Source organism: Dipodomys merriami, unplaced genomic scaffold (genome assembly GCF_024711535.1).
Source record: "Dipodomys merriami isolate MVZ:Mamm:240054 unplaced genomic scaffold, mDipMer1.0.p SCAF_52, whole genome shotgun sequence".
Classification (NCBI taxonomy): domain Eukaryota; kingdom Metazoa; phylum Chordata; class Mammalia; order Rodentia; family Heteromyidae; genus Dipodomys; species Dipodomys merriami.
Window position 1 is genome coordinate 1,423,744 of NW_027206091.1, and position 26,562 is coordinate 1,450,305.

The following is a 26,562-nucleotide window of genomic DNA, read 5'->3' on the forward strand; positions in this document are numbered from 1 at the left end:
TAGAACCACAGGAAAGTCTACCCAAGTTCATAAGCTTTACCTGGAAGATTGACTCAAGGAATGGTTGGACTCATGACATCAGCTAAGTTTTACTATGAAACAAATGCTTCCTACATGGCCCAGGCTAGCCTGAAACTCACTATGTGACCCAAACTGAACTCAAAATCCTGCCCAAGTACTGGGAATTTCATGAGGTATTGATCCACATGTAGGAGTTGATTTTGTGACTTGTATGCCCAGCAGGCATCTTTTCTCTAAGACCTTCTTCATACCCTTTTGGTTTTGTGTGACTCAGTTCTCTGGCTAAAGCAGCTTGATTTGGTACTTAACATGTGACCCTATTTAAGACAACCAGATTGATCAGATACTGGGCAACAACCTACTAAAATATACTACTAGAAATATAATTTAGCTAGGCAGTGGTGGTTCACACCTCTAATCCTAGCCTAGGATGCTGAGATCTGAGGATCACAGTTCTAAACTGGCACAGACAGGAAGTCTATGAGACTCTTACCTCCAATAAACTACTCAGAAAAAGTCAGAAGTTTCAAGCCCCACGACCGACAAAAAAAAAAAAAAGAAAGAAAAAGTCAGAAGTGGTGCTGTGGCTCAAGTGGTAGAACGCTTATTTTAACAAATTTGATTAATTTCAAAAATCAATTTGTATATACATATACATATACATATACATACATACATACATATATATATATATATATAATATGTTGGTGATGGGGACTGGGTGCTGGCCCTGAGCTCTTCAACTCAAAGCTCTTTATCACTTCAGCCACAGTGTCACTTCCAGTTTTCTGGTGGTTAATTGGAGATAAGAATCTCACAGACTTTCCTGACCGGGCTGGCTTTGAACCACAATCTTCCGGGCTGGCTTTGAACCACAATCTTCCGGGCTGGCTTTGAACCACAATCTTCCAACCTCATCTTCTTGAGTAGCGAGGATTACAGGTGTGAGCCACCAGCACCTGGCTTCAATTTGAATATATTACATAAGTATTTTACATCTTTCAAATTATTTGCTACACCTTTCCTAGGAGTTAAATACAACAAACCATAAGACTAGAAAAGTTCTTAAATTCTAATTCTGCCAGGCACAGTTGGTTATGCCTATGATCAATCATGCTCCTCAGCTACAGAGGTTCAAAGCCATCCCAGGCAGGAAAGCCTGGAGATTTGTTTCCAATAGCCACTGAAAAACCAGAAGGCAAGCTGCAATTCTAATGATAGAGTGCCAACCTTGAGCAGAAAAGCCAAGGGATAGCACCCATGCTCTGAGTGCAAGCTCCAGTATATTGGTGCACGCACGCCAGCGCATGCATGCGCGTGTGCACACACACACACACACACACACACACACACACACAATAAAAAAATATTCTAAGCCAGGTGCTTATAATCCTAGCTACTAGCAACTAGCCTATAATCTTAGCTATTCAGTAGGCTAAGATCTGAGGGTCATGGTTCAAAGCCAGTGAGGGTAGGAAAGTCCATGAGGCTCTTATCTTCAATTAACCACCAGAAAACCCAAAATGGAGAGAGCACTAGTCTAAAGCAAAAGAGCTCAGGGACAATGCCCAAGCCCAGAGTGCAAGACCATGATCCAAAAAAAAAAAAAAAAAAAGACATTCTAATTCAGTGCCTTTAAATTACAAGAAATAAAATTAGTATATATTTTATAAATCAATCTATTCATGAAGAGATTTTCATGTGAAAAGTCCTACTTTGTTGACCACATTTTTCATCAACGCTGATAAACATTACTTGAAAAATCACTTTTCTTTCTGAATGATCTTTAACACATAAAAGTTTTAGGTGCATATGAAAACATGAAGAACCTAGTTAAGGAAGTACAGAATATAGTACATATACTGAATGAGCTAGTAACATACTCTTACTATACACAAACACACACAATCATAAAGATTCAGTTAACTACTTACTAAGTAGTAAGACATTCTTTCAATGAAGAATTTTCTTTTCGGCATTTGACTACCATAAGAATTCCAGTGTCCTTGCAACATTTTGTAAAATCTGAAATTTAAAAAAAGTTGAAATGGAAAGATAGCTTGTAATTTTATCAACTCAATGTTTAATAGCTCTAAAACATTCACTGAACATGCACTATCTAGATAGCTCCACACACAATGCACGTTCAACAAAAAGCATGTATATTAGTAAAAGCAGAATAAGAACACCATTAACTCTGTAGAAATAAAGAAGACTTGAAAAGGTGGGAGGGCAGGTCTGCTGACATAAAAATAAGGAGGTTTCCTGAAGGAAGGCAATGCCAAGGCTGAGCAGCATTCTGGTAGTTTGTCTTCTAGGAGAAATAAGAACAATCCAAACTGTTTCTAGACATGAGTGTCTAGTGTCCATCTAGGTGCATCCTCTCCATATGAGGCATGTAGCCTCCGCCACTTTTTGTTTTTTAGAGAACCATGCAATGGTTTTAGCTAAGGGGACATTTTTACTTTCTGGCAAGAGGATACCCATTTAGTTCCCAAGTCAAGTTTAGGTACACCCCACAAATTTCAAATGGTTTTCTGTTAACTTTCCATTCTAGTAGCTTACCTTTTAAACTACCCTGGCCCCTGTATCTGCCTTTTCAGGACCACAAACAGAGAAAGGTCTGCCTACAGTTTTGTCACATAGCACTCTGCCTTGTGTTTGGGTTGGATTCAGCCCTACCTTAGCCATTCCACAGGACAATGTGCTTCCTCTATATCCCATCTATTCTGGGCCCTCCTTTTGACTACTAGCTACTCTGGTTCCAGAGCTGCTCTCTCTAATCTATCAACTAGCTGGCCACTTGCATCTCAGACCTTAAAACATGGTATCAAATAGCCTTCCAAAGAAGCATTAGGAAAAGCAATGTCTCCTCAATGTCTTTAGCTCCTTCCATAAAAAAAAAAAAAATCAAGATCATTTTCTTATGTATTATCCTTCCATTTACTATGAAATTTAAGTTATTTATATAAGTAGCTTAAAATAAGAAGTAACTTCAGAAATCTCCATTAAGATGCAGGTATGCCTATAAAAAAAAAAGAGTACAGAATACCTGTGAAATATACCACAAGTAATTTTACACCACATCAAGCAAAAATGATTAAGAAATGTTTTTTTAAGATATCACAAGTTCAAAGCCACTGCAGCAATCAGATTCATCTAAAAAATATAAGGACTGAAGGTACGTCTCAAATGGTAGAGTCCTCCACTATTAAGCACCAAGCCACAGATTCATTCCACATGACCAAAAAAAAAAATTATGAAAACTCATTAGGGTGGCTTTCCCAAGTACAAGTGTCCTATTACACATATATTTGTAGCTTCTGCAGCATCATGGCTTACATCAAATAGAATCAGTAGAATAAGAACAAGGACACAGATTGGTTCCCTGTAACTCTTGTTCACTAGTTGTGAGCACTCCCATCATTAATTTATCTCCTTCCCAAATCAGTCTGTTAACTCTGAACCTCATCAGATACCTTCTTTGTTCCAACTACAAATATTTCTGTGCTTTGTGCAGAAAAGTCAAGTTGACTTGACCTGGGCCAAGCAAAACTGAAGGAAATTCTGTGTCTTTTGAGTAAGGTCTCCCTACAACTTAAAACACAAAGCAGACTTAGAGAGCCATCTCTAAACCCATTAATACTTAGTTGTACAAGTTAGTTTTGTACTTACAGCACCATATTAAGATATTGAAAGCTCATGATCTCATATAAATAATTAGGACATGAGTAATCCTTGAAGATAATGTATATATAAAATTAATCCAGAATTGATTCAACTGGCTAAAGGGGTTTTTTGTTGTTGTTTTTTAACACATTTGCCGAGTTCAGTGGCAACCAGCTGTACTCCTTACTGCTATTACCACCTTATTACCCCTAATACCAAACTATTTCACTAAAATATTGTCTAGAATATAGGAAATTGGCATCATAAATTTTGCCTAATGAAAATATGATAACTGACTAATCTACAGTATTTTCTTGAGAATACAAATGAAATAAATAACTTATCAAAAGTATACTTTACGCATTTACTGAGCTGAAAAGCTCAACACAGAATGCTTTGGCACTGCATTGCATTTAAGATTAACTTATTAAAATGTCCTCATATCAGAAAACTGATGGAAAACAGAAGTTATGTGTCCTGATCACACTAAAGGGCTGGTCTATATATATTTTCACTTGTCCAAGTATCTTCAGAAGTAATCATGACTGTGACTGGCCTAAAGATTTTAATGTGGGACTTTCTTTCATTGTACATTAGCATGTATCTGTATAATAGTGATATTGATAATATTACAAAATGATTTCTAAAATGATATTCTGAAACAAATCTTTAAATTGCTTCCATTTTTCAATTTTATTTAAAAAAATGTATATATCTCCCGGTGTGCCTGTAATCCTAATTACTTAGAAGGCTGCAATCTGAGAAACCTAGTTATGTATCAGCCCAGGCAGAAAAGTCTCTAACACTTTTATCTTCAGTTAACCAGCAAAAAACCAGAAGTGGAAATATGGTTTAAGTGGTAGAGTGCTAGTGTTGAGCACAAAAGCTCAGGGACAGTGCCCAAGCCCAAAGTTCAAGTCCCATGACTGGCACAATTTTTTAAAATATATATACCTGATTCTATCAATAAATTTAATCATTAAGGATTATGAAAGTAAAATGCCATCAATTAAATATATCAAAGTAATACAAATAAACATCAGTAAACAGTGCCCATAAAGAGATTGTTAAATTACAAACCTTGATAAACGTGTTCTCAAGACTATTCTTTAAAATATCAAGAATATGTAATTCCCACATTTTCATTGTGTATACCTCTCAAGGAAACTACTAACATATAACAAGCCACTGATAAAAATATCCTATGTGACAGAGGCAAGTGGTTCATGCCCAGAATGCTAGCTACTCAGGAGGCTGAGGTTTGAGAATCTCAGTTCAAAGCTACTCTGGGCAGAAATGTCTAAAAAGCTATCTCCAATTAAAAATCAAAATGTTGGGCTAGAGGCATGGATCAAGTGCTACAGTACCAACCATGAGACAAAAAGCTCAGCCAGACCATGAGTTCATACCCCAGTACAGGAGGGGAGTGGAGAGGAGAGGAGGCAGGAGTTTGGGAAAGGGAAAGGGGAAGGGAAAAAAGGAAAAAGAGTAAAGGAAGGCAAGGCAAGGCTGGGCACCAGTGGCTCACCCTATACTCCTAGCTACTCAAGAGATCTAAGGATCACATTCAAAGCTAGCCCCCCAAAAAGTCCTTGAGACTTTTGTCTCTAATCATTAAAAAGAAAAGAAAAAAAGATATAAAAGAAAAAAGGAAAGAGGGAAAGCAGCAAGTGGAACTGTGACTCAAGTAGTAGATAAAAAGCTTAGGGACAGCTCCCAGGTCCTAAGTCCAGGGCCTGAAAAAAAAAGAAAGAAAAAAGGAAAAAGAAAAATTCTTCGGCTATACTAATACTTGCATCAAAAACATATAGAAAAAAATCAACAAACTTACATCTCAATTTGTAAACAAAATTCATCCTGTAATTAAGTACTAGCAATGTATATAATTTACAGCTTACCATGATATAAAAAACCTTTTTAAGATTCCACATAGGTAGCAGTAACACAAATAAGAAACTGTAATCATTTCTTTTTTTAATTCAATTTACGGAACTTTTATAACTCAATATTTATGTAACTCCAAGTAATCATAAGCATCCTTACTCAGCCAATATATAATTCTGACTGAAACATTTTTCTCTGACTTAATGAGTTCTGTACAATGTATTTTAAGTACAGTTATCCAGTTAAAACCCAGTCACTGAAAGAAGACAATCTTCAGAGATACCTAGCTAAAAGATATATCCCTATCATTTCATGTATATATCCATATGATTTTTAATGAATTTTTCACAACCACTTTTAGATAGGGCACTTTTTATATCTTTATATATATATATATCTTTCTATATATATATATATATATATATGGATAGCAATTCACTTTAGAATTTTAACATACAAGCTATACACAATATTTCCAAGAGTACCGTCACCAACTTAGTGGGGTTTTGCCACTTAGTGGGTTTAAAACTGGGAACTTAAAATGATAAAGTCAAGCTAATTCATAACATATATCAATCTACAAATTAAAATCTTAAGCACAACTGCTATGTTGTATAAATGTGGACAGAAATACACTTTAAACATAATGTATAAAATACCCACCAACCAGTTACAGAACTGTATGAAGTTTTAATAATATATAGACTAGATGAGACCTCTCAGTGTTGGGAGAAAAAAATTATATATACTTACAAGTGTGTGCCTGTGTGTGTCTGTGTATAAAACAGAGTATAACTGTCTAGATGCTAACAATTAGCCTCAAAGATAGCTGAAAGTTTAAATTTGTAATGTAAAAATTAAAATCTGAAACTAAAGTTCCTCAAGTAACGCTCTCTCTCATGTGAAGACTTCTGTAGGTAGCAGTTGAATGCCAAACCTCTGTGGACATGCCCAAGTGCAGTGCCAACCTCAGTAATCATCAGCCCTCTGGAAGCTGTGAAGGAAAAAGTATCTGAACACAACAGGAGGTCACGCTCAGTTTTGAGCTCACCAGCTTCAAATGTAAGGATGGAGGGCTGAGCCAAATGAGACAGTATTTTGTTCAATTCTTTCTAATAATAGCTCAGCTGGAGAAAACCAATGCCTCAAAGCACATAAAAAACAGGATTTCGTGAGAGTTATGAAAACATTTTAAACAGACTGTGTCAATAATCCCAGTAGTCTAACTTTTGGAAAAGCCCAATCCAACCTTTAGGCAAAGCCATCTATCATAAGTATCTTCAGATTGGATGGCAAGTTAATTCACTTAAAGTTGAATAAAACCTTTCAATGAGTTTTTCAGCAAGCAGTCTAACCAAAAGGCAAAAAAGTTGCATGGATAATTTTCCAAGTACCCCTAAAACTAGTATTTCAAATGGAAAAAACATAATGGATGGAAAAACATAATGTGTATGAATGTTGTTACTTCAGTCTTGAAGAAAATATCCATTTGTTAATACTGTATTAGCTTTTACTCTAATTTCCAAAGTAGAGTGAAAAACAAAATCACATGTCTAGTCTTTACAATGTAAGAAAAACAACAGCTATATATGGTATGTACTTTGTATTAGGCATTGTCCAATAAGTTATTTACATGTACTAATTCAATAATTTGTTATATTCCTTTAATAATTGTCCAGAGGCTCAAAAAATACCACATCTGAAAGTGGTGGAGCAAGTACTTCCCAAACCCAAAACCCTGAGTTCAATCCCCAATACCATGAAACACAAAACAAAATAAAACAACAAAAACAACAACAAAACACTCTTTCATTTGTACTTACTGTGTGCTCAGCACTGTTAGGTTTTGGAGTCTCTGAGCTGAACAAGACAGACAGGGTTCTTGTTCTGTAGGAGTTATGCTAAGTTTCTGAGGAAAATTACCTGAAGTAGACAGGTAAGTAAAAAGAGCTAATGGTTGAGTTTCTTACCTACTCTGAAATTACTCTTTACAGAAGGGCAAAAGGGATGTGGTGGGAACCATAAAGATTTTCAAATAAGAGTTCCCATATCAAGTATTTTAAGCCAAAGATGTATATACTATGTTTACTAAAAGGAAGAAATCTTATTCTGAACAAAGGAAGCACAAGAGACTGTCCGGCGATTAAGAGTCAGGCCACACTACTGTAACCTTTGACATTAAGTCGTGTGTGTGTGTGTGTGTGTGTGTGTGTGTGTGTGTGTGTGTGTGTGTGTGTGTGTGTGTGTGTGTGTGTGTGTGTGTGTGTGTGTGTGTGCGCGCGTGCGCGCGCGTGCACGTGTGTGCACATGCGTGCGTGCTCACTGGTGTTTGTTGTGAAGCAGAGGTAGCAAGGTACATACCAAGCATAATTGGAGGCTTTGTTCGAAGAGCAATAAAACTCCTCAGAAAGGTTTTTTAAGACTGGAATAGCGTAATCATACTTGCTTCTGCAGAAAACTGAAGAGGAAGCAGGGATAACACTGGACATTAGAATAATTGAAAGAAAATATGGAAAGAAGATAAAAAGGCAGAGGAAGTAAAAGTGGACAGAAGTAGATGAATGATGATGTAATTGAAATTTGAAAGAACTAAGAACTAGAAATATAATTGGTCATGAGGGTAATCAATAAAGAAGTCATGGATAATACCTGAGTGCAGGATGGTAAAGTTTAATGACTTTATAATAAACATCATGGGACCTATGTTTCTTTGAGCCTGGCTTACTTCACTTAATATAATTTGTTCCAAGCCTTTCCATTTCCTAACAAATGGGGCAATGTCATTCTTTCTGATGGAGGCATAGAATCCCATTGTGTATATGTACCACATTTTCTTGATCCATTCATCTACTGAGGGGCATCTGGGTTGGTTCCATATCTTAGCTATAGTAAATAATGCTGCAATAAACATAATTATGCTGGTAGCTTTAGTGTGGTCTTGTTTGTGATCATTTGGGTAAATGCCCAAAAGTGGGATTGCTGGGTTATAGGGAGCTTTATGTGGAGTCTTTTGAGGAACCTCCATGTTATTTTCCAAAGTAGTTGAACAAGTTTACACTCCTACCAACAATGCAGTAGGGTTCTCTTCTGTTCACATCCCCTCCAGCATCTGTTGTTACTAGAGTTCTTGATTATAGCCATTCTAACTGGGATGAGGTGGAATCTCAATGTTGTTTTGATTTGCATTTCTTTTATGGCTAGAGAGTTTGAGCATTTCTTCATGTGTCTATTGGCCATCCTTTCCTCTTCAGAGAAGTTTCTCCCTTATTTGCAATAACTAGTATATGTCTGAGTCAAGCAGAAAAGGTCAGATAAGTTGATGTTAGGGGAATGAACCCCAAGATAAGTATTCAAATGTTTTTTTTTCCTTTCATGCAATTGTTTCTAACATATTTATAAGATAATTTCTTTGTTGCTTTGTATGTCCCTCTCCCATGGTATAACCCATGCTTTCACTGTATTTGATGTTGGTATAATTTGTGGAGGGGAAGGGCAAAAACAAATCGTTTAACTAGGGATACAGGCGGACCCATTGCAACAATGAGATGTACAAGTCGTTATGTCGAAAAATGAACTTTACAACTTTGGTGGGGGGGGGGGAGCGGGTAGGAGGAGGGGGGAGTACGGACGGGAAGGGATGGGAAGGGGAAACAAAGAGGAGGCAACAATGCTTGATAAGAAATGTACTCGTTATCTTGCCCATGTAATGGTAACTCCTCTATATGGTATTCTCACAATAAAAAATAATAATAATAAACAGAAAAATAATTGAATATGAACACTTTGACATAAAACACACACACACAATAAAAAATGAACTGCCAATGATCTTGTTCTGTTTTGTTGGGAGCTAGGGAAAGATGAAAACAAGATGAAGATGATTTTAAGATATACTGAGCCAGGGACCTGTGAAACATCCAAGTGGAGTTAGTTACAAGTATCTGAAGCTTTTCTGAGAAGAACCTGTTCAACCACAAAGAAATACCAATTCATAAAGTCTAATGTATGAAAACTATGTAACATCACAGACGTCAAGGAAATCATGTGTTTCACCCTGAATATATAATTAGGGTCCACGAATAACTTTTACTTTACTAAGATTACTTCCAGGAGGAGTTTTAATTACTGCAATAATGATTCTCATGGCTTTTGATCTTGCCAGGCCTCACAGAGAAAACTGACATTCTTTTTTCTTCCTCCTTTTTTTTTTTCTTGTTGTATGCTGGGAATTGAAAATAGTTCCTTGATCATGATTAGTCAGTGCTCCACCACTGAACTACATAGCCCATATCTATTCTGAAAGGATCTATTTTAGTTTAACAGTAGAAATAGATAAATGAAAAAAGGAGAAATATTCCCTGCTCCTCATGAAACTGGAGTAGAAGACTCAAAATGGTGTTCTATCTATGGCTTTTATAATTTCTAACCTAAGAGAATTTAATCTTTCAACAATGGTTTGGGGTTAGATAAGGCATTTACGGTGGTGCGATTTACTATCCTAAAACATGGAGATACAATCTAGACATCCCCCCAAAACAGGGAAAATAGAGGATTTTAGGACCCCCCTTCTCAGGAATGCCTACCAGTTCTCTCTTTACAAGTTCAAAAGAGTTGACAGCATCTATCTACCTATCTATCTATCTATCTATCTATCTATCTATCTATCTATCTATCTATCTATCTATCTGTCTGTCTATCTATATTATATGTAATACATATGGTATATACTTTGTGCTAAGCATTGTCAATAAGTTATTTATACGTACTGTTTCAATAACTTGTCATATTCCTTTAATAATTGTCCAGGGGCTCAAAACATACCACACTTGAAGGTGGTAGAGCAAGAACTTCACAAGCCTAAAACCCTGAGTTCAATCTCCAAAATCACCTAATATAAAACAAAACACAAAATAATTATATATTATATATTGCATATGATAATTTTATATATATATATATATATGTAAAATTCTCCTTTAAGTCTGGTATTCTTCTAACTTAATATCTAAAGGTAGATGTACTGAGAGAGTAAATCCAAGAAGCATGTCCTTTGATATGGTAGCATAAAGCTGTGGAATTTCCACCACCTTGAATAGAAACTTTTAATCTCACGTCCTACCTTTTAGTTTCATATAGAATGAAAGGTCTACCAAAATTCCCAGGGCTAGGGCAGGTACCAATAAATTTTTAAGTTTTGAGAAGCTTTTTGTTTATGTTGCCCAGTTCACTCCAGGTTATTAAAATTAGGTTCTGGGTTGCTTCATATAGGAATTTAGTCATTACTCCGAACACCTGCATCCAAATCCTGCAGGACTCAGCCATTTCCGGATAAATTTTGAGCTGTTTCTTTAAGGCGGCCCCAATTTTAAGATTTTTTTTCCTCAGGGATCAAGAGTTAGTTAGTTCTGCTGGAGTTACAATGTGTCCTATGTATTATGCCTAGTTTTTTTTTGTTTTTTGTTTTTGGTAGGTCATGAACTCTGGGCCTAGACGCTGTCCCTCAGCTCTTCAGCTCAAGGCTAGCACTCTACTATTTGGGCCACTGTGCCACTTCTGGCTTTCTGGTGGTTTATTGGAGATATGAGTCTCACAGACTTTCCTGCCTGGGCTGGCTTCAAACATGATCCTCAGATCTCAGCCTCCTGAGTAGCTAGGATTACAGGCGTGAGCCACTGGCGCCCAGCTTCTGCCTAACATTTTTAGTACAATAGAAACTTACTCATTCTTGCAATTATCAAATAGATGCACTGAATCCCTGTATAAAGCTAACAAAGTAGTCTTGGTGATCTATTTTCCCTGTATCTCCAAATAGTTTATTATTTCACTCTAGGAATAATTTTCATCATGACTTGTCAGTTACTTTCATAAATTGTCGGTTACCCTCAACTGTGCTAAAAATGACTCAACAGAATAGTTAACAATAATAATACAATGATGGTATTGCCCAGGATGACACAACGGTGAGCTAAACTTGAATTATTATATTACTTTTCTTATTCTTTTGCTGAACATCTTGTACTGTCACATATGTAAATATAAAAAAAATAGTTATTCTTTTATTCAACATTAAGTATTTGAGGGTTTGGGGTTTTTTTGGGGGGGTGGATTTTTTAAATCATTTTCTGCCTATGTTAAGTAGAATATAGCCCCTAAAGATGTATAAACTGAGAATGTTAGATTATATGACAAAGGGAAACTAAGGTTGCAGATGGCATGAGGCAGGTAATCCAACCTTAAAATAGAGAAATTATCTTTCAGGAATGATTCAAAGTAATAACAACTATTTTTTTCTGAAAAGCACTGAGCTCCATTTTGTATCTGTCCTTGTTCTATGTTCTTCACTTTGCAGTCACCTTGAAATCCAGGAAGATCTTTATAACAAGGGACCAAAGCTACCACTAAGGAACATTAGGAGCATGGAAGAACAGAACAGACCAGACTCTAAATAGGACAATTACCTGTAGTGATGGAACTATACCTTAAGCATCTCATTGGAACCTCAATTGTTCCACCTTCAAGTGATAGCAATCACAACTTCTTAGGAATCCAAGACAATCAGAACTAAGATAATGACCAACCAGGTCTTAAAAGTAACTGAGTTGGTTTCTAACTATACATACTTCATGCCCCCTGCCCTAGTTCTTTGTTTTTCTGTTTATGTAGATAGGTAGGGAGGATTTGGCATTGAATTGGAGGCCTTCATTTATTTGCAAGTGTTTATAAGCAAGCATTCTACCAGTTGAGGAACACCTCTAGCCCCTTTCTGCTCTGGCTATATTTGAGGTAGGGTCTCACTTTATGCCTGGGCTGAGTCTCCTCCTCGTGCTTCCTTGTGTTACTGAGGAGGATAGCCAAGTGCCACTGTGCCCTGCCATTGTTTGAAATTAAGTCTCATGAATATCTTTTTGCCTAGGCTGAGGGGAAAGGAGAAAGAGGAGGGACAAGAGCAGGGAGACAGGAAAAGTTTCAGGTCAACAGAATGAGGAGTCGTTTCCAGATAAGAGAAACCCTTAATATGAGGAGTAAAAAAAAAAGCCAGCAATCCCCTGTCTGCCCCCAGAATCATTAGGTGTGCCAACAAATGTACGGGAAACCTATTTCATCCCACTAAGAACTCCACTAGGTTGATCACAACCTAGGGACGTACACTTTGATTTCATCAAAAACTAATTCTTCTCCAATACAAATGTGGACATTCCTTTTTACAAAATACATACCTTCATAGATCCTACTATTTCCCTATACATCAAAAGTCACATCATCAGTTTTCTTTCATTTAACACAAAGTCATAACTACTCTGGCAAAAATATAAAATGAGCTAGTAAATAAGTCTATTCTAACGTTTAAAGAGGAAAAAGAAAGGGGACTAAAAGACAGGGTGTGCTAAATATAATTAGACATTTAATAAGTATCCATGGGTATTAATAATACTAATCGATCTTGTTTTGACTGCAGTATATTTAAAGAGTTTTACAATTTTACTACTTAAAAGCAAGTCCTATGGAGGTGTTATCTCACCATTTATATTTTCACAACACTTATGATATTGTTAACACACTCTTAAATGAAAAGCCCATGCCACATTTCAGACCAATATAATGGTACACACTGTATTCTTATTTGTGAATATAAACATCAAATTAATTCTATATTGCATACTTCTTTACAAACATAAAACTACTACTTTCATTTATATATCCCAAGTATATTTGAAAGTACATCTTTAATCACTTGGTTTTAAAATTAGGCTCTGAAAAATATATCATAAAAATTCTGATAATAGTATTAACAAAATTATTGTGCTCTTAATTTTCTATTAAATTGTGGATTATTAGCATTCTACTTTAAAGATTAGTCTGTGTACAAGATGAATTTAGTGGTGCATTTAATGAGACAAGAAGATAGAAGGATAAACATGAAAAGATTATTTTACATTGTATTGCACGAGCTATTTGATAATTCTAACACAGTCCAAGAGAAAGCTTCTCTCTGGATTGATCACGGTTCAGTTAACATCACTGAATATCTAATACCTCCAACTCAATTAATTCTCACCTGATTAAGATCAGGCTGATATTCAAACTAAATCATCCCTCCAGTCAAGTAGAAATCAATATTTCTGATTTTACTTTTAAATTACAATTGAAAATAAAATGCATGCATCTTCAGTATGCCAGGAGTAGCTTTTCTAAGTCTAGCATGGCAGGGATAACACAGTTGATTAAAGTTTATTCTAATTTGAGCACCAATATATAGCAGAATGAGATTAATTTGAACACAGAGATGGAGTGAAGTAATTAAAAACATCTTACACAGGGCAAATAGTAAATTGACATAAAGTAAGTTTGACTTTTTTAAAACAAACCTCACTATTTAGCAGCTCAAGTAGTTATGAATATAGTTTATTAAACATTGATTATTCTAAAAAATAGGCTTATGTTAGGAACAGATAAGATATGTGAAGAAACACCTCTTTTTATACCACATTTTTTCTGCCACTACAGTCTCATAAAGAGATATACAAGCCAATAAACAATTTCTATGACTTTTCCAGAAAAAGCAAAACAAACTGATTCATACTTGTTAAGTAGGGAAGTTCAAAAATTCAAAAATAAAGTGCTTATACATTTATAATTTCATAATAAGGAGAACATGAATAGATTTTTTACTCCTCTTTGATTCTTTAATTATCTTTAAATTGAAGGTGAAGAATAGGAAGTCAAACTGTTTGCTGAATATACTGAACAGAAATGATTGTTTTGCCTGTTAGCAAGCCTCAAAAAATCAGATGAAAATATTGATTTTCAAAAATATTTTTAAGCATGAAATTCATAGCTGAACAGATACAGTTTACTAGAACTGAGAACAATATATTTAGAGAGTACTAAGTAATCTCTAACATATATAAAATTGTATATAAGTATATAACTATGTAACATATGAAAATATTTACAGGACTGGGAAGGTGGCTCAGTGTTGAGCGCTTGTCTGAGGCCCTGGGTTCGATTCCTCAGCACCACATAAGCAAAAAGAAAAAAGCCAGAAGTGGCGCTGTGGCTCAGTGGTAGAGCGCTAACCTTGAGCTGAAGAGCTAAGGGACAGCGCCCAGGCCCAGAGGCCCCACAACTGAACCCCCTCACAAAAAAGAAAATATTTACATAAAATGCATAAATTAAAATGCATAAATACATATTTACTATTTATAAACATTAATAATTAGATTGGCCAAGTGTTAAATAATCATAGGTATTATTTAACTTTGATTTGCCCTATCTGGTGTGTTAGATACTTATTCCTTAATAGAAAAAGACTATGAGGAACCAAAAGTTATGCAATCTAGTAACATAAATTTTAACAATTCATATCCTAGATCTTACGGATTTTTCACTGCCAACATAACAAAAGAATTTTTAAACGTTTTATTAGCATAGACTTATTAAAAAGTTTACATTATGTTATTTTCCAAGGGAAATCCCTTTGTACAATTAATACACACTGTAAAAAAAAATGAATGACAAGAAGGTAAAACAAGTTTGGTTGGGTATTGGCTACCAGTAGAAGAAAGGGAGGGCTTATGGACAAGATGAAGATGGGAGAATATGACCCAATAATTATATATAAATTATTAAATTATTTAATATATGAGAACAGAAATATCTATATGTATATATATGAGAACATAAAAAATGAAGCCATTCATCTTGGCTTGATTTTCTTACTTATAAATAAAACATTTTCAAAGAAATATGTCACGTATATATGTATATATTATGCAACTATACATATACAAACCATACATGTACAAACAGTTCATGCAAACACAAAATTGTATTCAACAAGTATAACACAGTCCCATGTTTAAAACTGTAATTAATCTTTATTCCAGACCATGAATTGACTTGCAGGAATGGAAACACAGTAGCCCAAGAATTTATGCTTATAAAGGTAAAAATTTTTGTCTTATGAAAACTACACAGATTTCTAAAACCCCTCAGAGGAAATAATGTAAATATATCTGCATACAAACTCCCAGTTAATGGCTGTTTTCCAATGTCATCTGTTTAGATGAATAATTATGCTTATGTGGCTATGCCTTCAAATACTGCTACCTCCCACTCAACAAGTGATAAGAAGCAGGGGTTTCTCCATCTACCATCCTAAAAAGCACCACAGAACCTAGGAGAAAAGGAATTAGATAGTCTTCTCTCATCTCTAATTCCCCCATCTCTGATTTCACAGATCTCATCCTCTTCTGTGGCCCAGGCTAGTGATTAAGGTACATTTACTTCTATTCAGAAGCCAACAATAGGGATTGGAAGTGAGCTCTCAACTAAAAGTTTGCATTTCACTCAAACCCACACTGATTATATTTGTATCATTTTACAGGTTATCTAATTGTGTGTTCCAAGAAGAATTTAAGAAAAGAATGTTTTGTTTGAATAAATGCTACTTTGTAAAGGAATGCTTCCCTCCTTTATTCAATTACCAGTTACTTCTTAAGCTAATATAGACTGCCCTTCTTTATAAAGACATATAAATGACATACTTAAAACTAAACAAAAAGTAAAGACAAAAAAATGAAACAATGAACATCCCAGAAATAGTAAAAATGATAAGAAATGCTAAATAGTAGTAAAACACTGACAGCTTAAGGAAGACTTACAAGCAATGACTATAATGATTACCCCTCATGGGCTGCTATAAAGGTTGCATAAAATCTAAGGAACTATTCTCATATTTGCAAAGTTGGATGGAAGAGTTACAAAAACTGTAAAACAATAATCTTTCCCTTTTTTCCACTAGTCATTAAACAATCTAAGGACAAATGAAAAATTATCTAAGATATTTGCAACAAATTGACATTGTTAGAATTCAAGATATCTGCTAAACATGCTCATGCATAAACTGTTATTGTTAAATCTAACAAGTTAAAGTAGAAGTGCTTGATCTCAAGAAGTACTTTTATATGCCATTATACTTTTGTTCTATCTGTTATCAGTAAACTTTATTAAAATAATAAAAAATTATAAAAGTTTATATCAGGATCCGGAGTAGAGAAAGTGGTTGTTAAAGTCTCAGTTGTTAAATTCTAAAAAGAATATTTTTAATTTCAGAATAAATGTCAACAGGGTTGATTGAAAGAGAAATAAATTAATGCTAAATAATTACTAAGGAAGTTTTGTTTATGGAAATGAATAATTCAGTGTTTCACAAAGTAAAATCAAGCAGCAGCTGCTTTGCTGACATTAAGCTAAAAAGGGCTTTCTCAAAATATACAAACTTGAAAACTAGGGGAATCATCATATTTTTTAATGTTAAACTGAAAAAAGTTTTAGAAGAAGGTCTTCTGATTTTAACACTAAAAATTACATGGTTACTATGCTAACCAACAAATCATTTAAGGAGTCTCAACATCATTATTTTTTATGGCAAGAACCTATCACATTCTAGTTACCAGAATATATGCATAATTCCTGCCCTATTAAGTCTTATCAGATTTCTAACAATCTGTTCCTAACCCTTTGGTCCTGGATTTTATGCAGATTTCAAAATGAATCATAGGCTCCTTTTAACTATGTCTTTTAACCCAGTCTGTCTCCTATTTGCTCCCATTTAAAAAGAAGGAAATATTCCTCCTCAAGAAGAAATACAGTTAACAAACATAATGAAAAAAATGAACATATTTCAGGCTCCATTTATTTTTTAAGTAATGTATCCCTAATTCCTGTAATAGGTTCATACACTAGTAATAGCTGTAAAAGTTGAATATAAATTTTTACAACTAACCTCAAAGAGCAACCTGAAAGTAAGATGAAACACTTCTAAAGTCACATAAGACAAAGGGAAATTAGGTTCAACATTTACATAATTTTTTGTTTACATAATTTTTTGTTTATCAGTTGCCTATGCAAACTAAAAAATGCAACTATTTTGTGGATCATAAAAATACAGTAAGTAGCATTCTTTTCTCTTAATTTTTAACTTATACACAACTATTATGCAAACTAATAAGATGTTTCAATATATACAAATATAGGCACATCTGAAGCATTTACCATTTCTTTGTGATGAAAACTTTTTAATTCCTTTTTGAAGTTTTTTACATAGAATGCACTATTACTATCTAGTACCACATTACTGTGTTATAGCTTTTTTTTCTCTGAACCTTTGGTTTTCTGAGACATGGTGCAAATATGTAGCTTAGCCTCTGAAATTGTTTACTTCATGTATGTGCTTGCCTACACATGTCCAGTTTATAGCATTCATGTTAAAAAGGAAATAAGGAATATCAGGACACACTGTCTTTTTTGTATAGATGGTACATACAAAAATTCTCTGTGTATATATATAATGAGCTATATTTTAAAATGTTACCTATAGTAAAGTCAGTAAAGAGCTTTAAAACCTACGGCCTAGGGCATGCTTCCAGTGCTTATCATCTTCAACAGTAGAAAAAACACTGAAAAAAAAACACAAAAACAAAAAAAACACAGATATTCTTAATTCACTCTTCTGTTAAACAATTACTGAGTATTTTCTATGCACCACGCCATTTTCTATGTACTTGGAATACATGAATCAAACAAGTCAGGATCTCTGAACTTGTGAAGCTTATTCTGAAAGGAAAAGATAGACAAGAACCATAATACTTCAGAATATGTTAGAATACAGTAAGAGCTGTGGAAAGAGGGGAAAGGATTATGGAGAAGGAAGCACAGTATGTTGCCTTTTAAGTAGGTCATCAGTGCAGGCCCCTTGAAAATCTTAAAGAAGTGAAGAAATCAACAAGATAATGCTTTTATCTGACAACAGAATATTGAAATGTCTATTTCTATAGATAATAAAACAATAGAAATAACAATAGATGAGATTACTAGATTCTTAACCATTCAAAATCAGGAATAGTTTCTAATGCCAATGTAAATGGGCACGAGCAACCTAAGTTACTCTTGTAGTAACCTAAGTTACTCTTGTGCTAACCTAAGTTACTGGTCAGGTGGAGTTTCATTTTAAGGTATCACTAAAATGAAAGTAAAGCTTATTAATACAAAAACTAAAACCTACATTAAAAATGACTTAAAACCAAATAGAAAAAATAAAATCACAGTAAAATGAATGCACTGGAAAAATGATTAACTGAAGTTGTTTCTGGAATAGCAGAGTATAAAAACTGTATTTTCTCCTTCCAAAGTATTCAGGTTATTTGTTTCATTTTACATTGCATAAACTAGCTTATCCCTAATCCTATATGGGAACAAAAATATGAAGAGTTAAATTCAGTACAGAACCCAAACCTGATTTCATTACACTATGATAACAAGGTTCCTTGATAACAAATCTCCTACTACTTAAATAAGCCTGTGTTGAAAACCTACACCCTCTATTTTATCTAAATCAATGAACACCAATGTATTTTCTAAGATGTCAACAAAATAAAATTTTAACTTATAAAAATAACTGAAATAACCTGAGCAAATTCTTATTTACTTATATCATTTCCAATAGCTCTTTAAATTGCAATTAAAGTGTTGTATCTCTTTTATTCATGAAGAACAGATAAATTCTTAACTTCTGGTACTTAATAATATCTATGTAAGTTTTAATATTCGGTTTGTTCAGAAATATTGCCTATTTGTTGAAATACACTACATATCTAGTAATTAAATAACCATTCAAGGTAAGATCAGCATTCTAAGAAGTTTCAAGTAACAAAAGAAAAAAGGAATTCTGTATATTGGCTATATTTTGTTTTATGTATTGTTTCTAGGCCTTTATAAGCTATAAAACTTAGAAAAGCATGTTCAGCATGAATTTTTCATTACATTACTCTAAAGTTCACTAGATTACTCTAAAGTTCCAGCTTCTGTTTCATTTTCAGTCAATAAAAATTATCTGGTTTACACTATTAACTTTCTTAAAACTTTCTTAAATCAAGATACTGAAACACATAAAGAAGTTACAAATGATGGCTAAAATCCTGTCAACTTCCAACACAAACTTAAGTCCACAATTACCATGCATAAACAATTCAAATTTTTTTTATAATGGAGAAAGAAACGACTGCACTGAAGGGTTTCATTATACTGCAGCCAGGCACAGAAGGTGTACACAGACTGCTTAAAGTATTTGACATACCAGGACTAAAAACTAGGTACATACATATGAACTCGGCATTGCAAACCACTGGGCCATTTAAAAATAAGAGGCAATATAAAGACATCTGATAGTTCCACTGCTCACTAATTTGTAAAGCTGTGCTTGTATAATTCATTTGAAAAGGAAAATTTTCTAAACAGCTGCAGGAAGTAACTTCACTGGACATTCTCAACTATAAGGCAATCTTCAAATTTTCTTTGCAGCCAGGCTTGATAACATCTCATCAAGATTTCTCTACAAAGTCAGCCTGTCATATTTACACTAGCCTTCATTGCTCCGTAGCCTCATGAAGCTCCTTAATAACCAATGAAAAAGTTTCTGTGTTAATTCCCTCTTCACAAAGCCACACACAACGGTATTTTCTATACATAAGTGAGTATATAAATTTCTTAAAATCTCAAAGCAAACATTCCATGGCCTTTCTTAGAACATTCAGAATCACTATTACCCAGATACTAATGCTGGCCTCAAAGCCTGTAAAACCTAAGAGAAATTCTCCAAGTCTATCCAACATCTGAAGCTGCTATAAAAATTTATTTGTCCTGCACTGTAAAAAAAAAGAGGCAGCCGGGCGCTGGTGGCTCACGCCTGTAATCCTAGCTACTCAGGAGGCTGAGATCTGAGGATCGCGGTTCAAAGCCAGCCCGGGCAAGAAAGACCGTGAGACTCCTATCTCCAATAAACCACCAGAAAACCGGAAGTGGCGCTGTAGCTCAAGTGGTAGAGCGCTCGCCTTGAGCTGAAGAGCTGAGGGACAACGCCCAGGCCCAGAGTTCAAGCCCCACGACCGACAAAAAAAAAAAAAAAAAAAAAAAAAAAAAAAAAAAAAAAAAGAGGCATTTATTTCATCTAACTAAAAGAAATTCTATCCAAAATTTTGTTACTTATAATTGACAACTTTAGAAAGTTTTACCGTAAGAAAATAAAGCAATTATATAAAAGCATTTGTGTAATTTTCACTATTCTATTGTACCCATAGCCAGAAAGTAAGCATCTCACAAACACAATGCGTTTATACAAATATGACAGCATGTTTTTGTGCTTGCTCCAAAGGTAGCACTGACATGTATCAGTTCAATGGCATACATCAAGAAATGGCAGAAAAAGACAACCCTGCATGATCATGCAGCTCAAACTTAATCCTATATGCAAAATATAAAAGGTCTTAGAGAATTACATAGACTTCACAAGACAAAAAGTCTTCAAGTGAAAGAAGAAACTTAAAAGCTAAGTGTTGTTTAAAAACCTAAAACCTAAGACTCAAAGACAATTTTTATTAAAAGCTAAGTATCTTCTTGGATATCTTACAACATATACCTCAAATTTAACATGTCCAGTTTTATTGTTTCTTGCAAATTATGTCAAATTCTGAGCATCACAATGTTTCTCTACAGTGGTCTCTTTGCTCACCTTATCCAGTTAATGTTTCATTTGCTAATTCCCCCGTTCCTATTGACACGTACCCAAAACCAGATCCTATAGAGACAAGCATCCCTTTTCTCTAACATTAAGTCCTCCATCTCAATTGAGCTTATACACACAGCAATCATGGCTTTTCGCTCACAGGCCACTGAGACAAACAGGAGACAATGGAATTCTATGAAATTAAAAGGATGTACTCCATTTAGCATTACTATTTTATTAAAGAGGCATTTGGAACTTCAGTAAAGGCATGATTAGCATAGAAATTCTAGAACAGAGGATCAACTTGAACTTCATGATATCCTGACCAATATGGATAATATAAGGGAAAACAACATTTTGTATACATGTGTGCCTAACAAGCACGCCATCATGTTGTTTCATTGGGAGTTTTTTGTTTGTTATCGTTGTTGCCATTGCAATGAATAAGTAAGCACTTCACCTGTAAGTGGCTTCCTTTCATTTTATTTATACTTGGAGACCTGCCTGAGCTGAGTTGATTTATGAGGTTTACTCCAACCTTTCCTAACCATAGCACATAATTTTATTTTTTTTTGGTCCGGTCGTGGGCCTGAACTCTAGGCCTGGGCGCTGTCCCTCAGCTCTTCAGCTCAAGGCTAGCACTCTACTACTTGAGCCACAGTGCCACTTCTGGCTTTTTTCTTTTTGCTTATGTGGTGCTGAGGAATCGAACTCAGGGTCTCAGGCATGCAAGGCAAGTGCTCTACCACTGAGCCACCTTCCCAGCCCAGCAAATAATTTTATATAACATCTTGTAATTAACTTGGCCATCCCCTCTCATGGGATCAAAAATCCAAAACACCTTCCCCTTTAGTGGGGGATCAAAAATGGAAGTATCTTCAAAAAACACAAGATAGGGGTAGGGAAAAGTACAGCTGGCACACCAGATGCTAAGAGGCTCTGGGGCCAGACTCCAGTCTCAACAGTGAGAGCCATAGTTTTTCAAACTGTGTAAGTGCACAACTGAAAAAAGTCACAATGAATCAGGAGAACTGCCTTCAGCATGGTTCAAAAACCACAGAATAAGGTGGTGAGAGAAGATTTTCAGCCTTTACCAGGGGAAAGGGGAGAGGGTCTGCAGGTACCTCCTGCAAAAAAGAAAACATTTACAGTATAGTTTCTCTAAGTAAATGCAAATCCTTACATTTGAGGGTTTTTTAACTCTCAAATTTTAGAATGTAATGACATTTGATTGACCTAACATGATTTGACACCATGCTGAAACTAAATGGAATAGCAAAATGAATTCTAGTAGCTATATGCCAACTGCTTAAATTGTGTCCTGTAAGAAAGGTCTGATGATCTGATGATCATTAAAGGGTCTGAAACTCACAATGTATACTGTGATTAGTACACTGTATTATTTGTTAAGTAACTCCATTTTTTAACATACCAGGGTGCCTAATAGGAAAACAGAAAGTATTCAGTAAGAAAATAAGGAGGAAGAAAGGGAAAAATTGATTAGTGACTTTAAATGTAAGTTTAGGCTTGATCCTACAGACAGTGGAGAATGACATAAACAAAACCACACACTTCAAAAAGTTTTAACTAGCACTAATGTTTTCAGTAAATTAGAGGAAAGGAAGAAAAATACATTTTTAGGATAGGGAAAATTAGTTTATATGCTAATAAAACAGTTCAGACATAAGATATTCAGAACAATTCTGGTTAAAAAGTGCAGCATTTTACAATCTCAGAAATAATATAATTCTCAGAATTCTTAGTCCACTCACACCATAAATTTGAAAAAACAGTATCGATGAAACACAGAGAAGATTCCAGCAAGGCTCTGAACAGCATGGATCTTAATCTCAATTCTACTGTCTAAAACATACCGGGAAAACAAAACAGGGTAAAATACCTGAGAATTCCCAGTAATATCACTTCATTCTCAACAGAAGCAGACTAGGAGTAAATAGGAAGCTTAGAGAAAAGTAGAATGAAGCAAAACAAAAGCAGCCAACACAATCTACCCAGCTTCAAGATTCCAATGAGTTTCACTGGTGGTTTAAAAAAAAACTAACAAAAAAAAAACCCCAAAAACCCCCCAAAACAGGGTATGCCATCTTTCATGGACCCACATTCAAGAGAGAGGAAAACTCAAAAATAACCCAACAGGAAAGAAAACAAAATGCTAAAGGCTATTAAAAATAAATAAAAATAAACTACTGCACCTGAACCTTCCCCCTCTTTCCCACTCCAGGTTTCAGGAAAGAAAACAGAACACCCTAGCCCTCACAATATAGCCCACAGGGGAAGTCAAACATCAGAAAAAGGTGGCAGAAGTGTTAAAAAGCATTCAACCACAATATTTCAGAGGAAACAGAAGGACTCTCTGCAAATATGCCTAAGGAAAAGAAGATGCAAGCTCAAATGTCATACTATATAAGAATTTAATAAAAACATACATTCAAATACTTCAAGGAATAGTTGGTAAAAGAGATGAGGATAAAGAACATAAGAGAAATCAAAAAAAAACCCTTTAATATTGCTAATAAGTACATTTGAAATACAGAAGGAATAGTATAGACAGTTAACATTCAAGTAAGATTTTATTAAAATAAGTCAAGAAGACACCTTTACATAAACACTTTTAAAAAAATCATAGCTAAAGCAACATAAAGAAAATCAAGATGCCTCTATGGATCCCATGCTACTGCTGGTACCACCTTTACCACTTGAGAATTAGTATATACCTACTGACTTTCTTCTATCCAAAGATATGGTGACTATGAATGGTATATCATGGTATATTCATAATTTGCTGACAAACCACTACAACTTGTCTTCCTAGCAGATGTTCTCTAGTGTCTTCTCAATTTTGCAGGCTTTCACGTAGTAAACTACTATGGATAAAAAGCTCCGGTGGTAAGGAAAGGGGATGAAGGCTGCTAACAACCAGTAAGTAAGAAAACCTGATTCAGATCTGGAGCCAACATTACTTCAGCTTTTAAGAGACCAAAGAAAACCACCAAGCTAAGTCCTGCCTAGATAGGGTCTGACCTACTGAAACTGAGATCACTAAATGTATGCTATTTTAAGCCACTGATTTTTCAGGTAATATACACTGAATAATATCAAGTGACAATTTTTCTCTAAAGTTCCAAAGTTCATCAGTATCTTTAAGTGAAAGAATTCTAAGAAAAAAAAAATTACATTACACTTTAAGAAAACTTCTAGGCTAAAAGTGTGGCTCCTGTAGCAGAGCACAGCCATGAGCAAGAAAGCCAAGTAACAGCATGAACTGTGAGTCCAAGTACCCATTACCCCAAACCAACAACTTCTAACATAATGAAAAGAACAAATTCTGCCCCCAAAAGTACTGATGACTCCATAACAGCATCCAAACAGGAAACACCCCCCCAACACACACACACACACACACACACACACACACACACACACACACACACACACACACACACACACACACACACACACACACACACACACACACACACACACACACACACACACACACACACACACACACACACACCATCTATCTAAAGTGTTTGCAAGTTGGAATGGAAAGGACAATCAGGCTGGTCTCCATTTTCTCAGAGGAATATTCAATGTCATAAAATACTGATGTAATGTAACAAATTTCTAAAGTAAAAAACATACCTGAAAATGTATCTACTCTATATTGACACAAACCTGTAAGGCAAGGAGCAATCATTCCTAACCAGGAAAGATAGCAAGGATTTGTGATATCTTTTATTGCCAATTGTTTATGCAAATTAGAGAAAAAGAGAACATAGAAGAACACTTGAGTTTAAGAGCTTCAGAAAAGAATACAGCATTGTAAATTTTGACAATGTAAACAGACAATTGTTAAGCTAAGAGGTATAATTGTACTTTTGCAGTAGAAATTAATAACGTTCAAAATTAAAATATAGACGTTGAAAAGGTTTTATGGCTCAAACTCACTAATGGCTTCCAGGCTATTTCTATGATAGAAGCAAGCATCACATCTTTAATTTACACACACATATACTTTAAAATATTCTCAGAATTCTTTGTCCACTCAGACTTTTATTTTCAAAAGTTAAATCAAAATTATTATTGCTTTTATTACTTTCAACACAACAAAATCCTTAAAAACACCCTGAAAGTGTATATAAATTAAAAATACAAAGGGGGAGCCAGGACATAGTGATACACACATAAAATCAAATCTGCTATATGAGAAGCAGAGATAGGAGTGGTCTAGGCTGACCAGGACAAACACAGAACCAGATCCTATCCAAAATAAAGAAAAAAAGGGACTAGTGGTATGGTTTATGTCATAAACTGCCTAGTAAAAAAATTAATTACAAAATAGTAATACATTGAAAAAATATTCATCAAAAATTAAACAGAAAACACAATCTAGCTGGTTGCTGGTGACTCATGCCTGTTAATTCTAGCTACTCAGGAGGCTGAAATCTGATGACAGTTCAAAGCCAACCCAGGCAGGATTTAGACTCTTATCTCCAACTAACTACTACTACAAAAAAAAAAAGCCAGAAATGGAATTGTGGCTCAAGTGGTAGAGCTGGTAGAGTGCTAGTGCCTCAGTCTTGAGTTCAAGCCCTAGGCCCAGCATACAAAAAAAAAGCATATATGTGTGTGTGTGTCTGTATATATATAAGTATATGTAGATGTATATATATGTATATACACACATATATACATATATACATATAGAGATCACTAGTTTACAAACTGTTAGAATACACACTTTTAATTTACTTCCAAAAAAATCTTATAATTAATTGTATACAAAAGAATCATAATCACATTTAAAAGCTAGAAATTACACAAATGGAATAAAAGAAATACCATTTTGTACGTTTATGTGTTTGTACATGTGTCTATGTGCTTTTGTGTGATGCTGGTGATTGAGCCTAGTCAAGTTCTCTACCAAATGAGCTAAGCTACATTAAGCTATATCCAAGCCCATAAAAATAAAAATTATTAAGAAATAGTCAGTAGCAAGCAATTTATCAAACTTTATACGCTTATCCTATTAACACAAAGCTATATTTTTAAGCAGTCAGTAAAGTTGGTTTCTCTTTTGTTTCTCCTCTCAAGATTTAAATGTTTATGATCTCCTTTTTAAAATACCAACAAATATTTAGAATGTGGCAACGGCCTCTCTATAAAAACTAAAATCATTTTAGGTGGCTTCTTAAGTCTTTAAAACTTTGCAAACAAACTCTTAACATCACACCAAACTTAGAGTAACATGAAATGGAGGGGGTAAGTCAATGCAAAAAAATAAGTTTTAACTCTTTTCTTAAGAGCAGAACCTCCATGTATTTCTACCACAAGATGGAGATAAAATAAATATATTTTGTATCACAAAATATTTAAGATTTATTAAAATAAATTGATAATAC

The 26,562-nt window shown here is 34.6% G+C and overlaps 1 protein-coding gene across 2 annotated transcripts in view; it reads right to left on the reverse strand.

Annotated features, from left to right (window-relative positions):
- Positions 1 to 26,562, reverse strand: part of Cmc1 (C-X9-C motif containing 1) — a 79,184-nt gene that overhangs the window by 4,804 nt on the left and 47,818 nt on the right. For both annotated transcript variants that reach the window (XM_069998509.1, XM_069998510.1), the window contains exon 3: positions 1,956 to 2,046. In XM_069998509.1, coding sequence (XP_069854610.1) covers positions 1,956 to 2,046 — 91 coding nt within the window. The remainder of the gene's footprint in view (positions 1 to 1,955; positions 2,047 to 26,562) is intronic.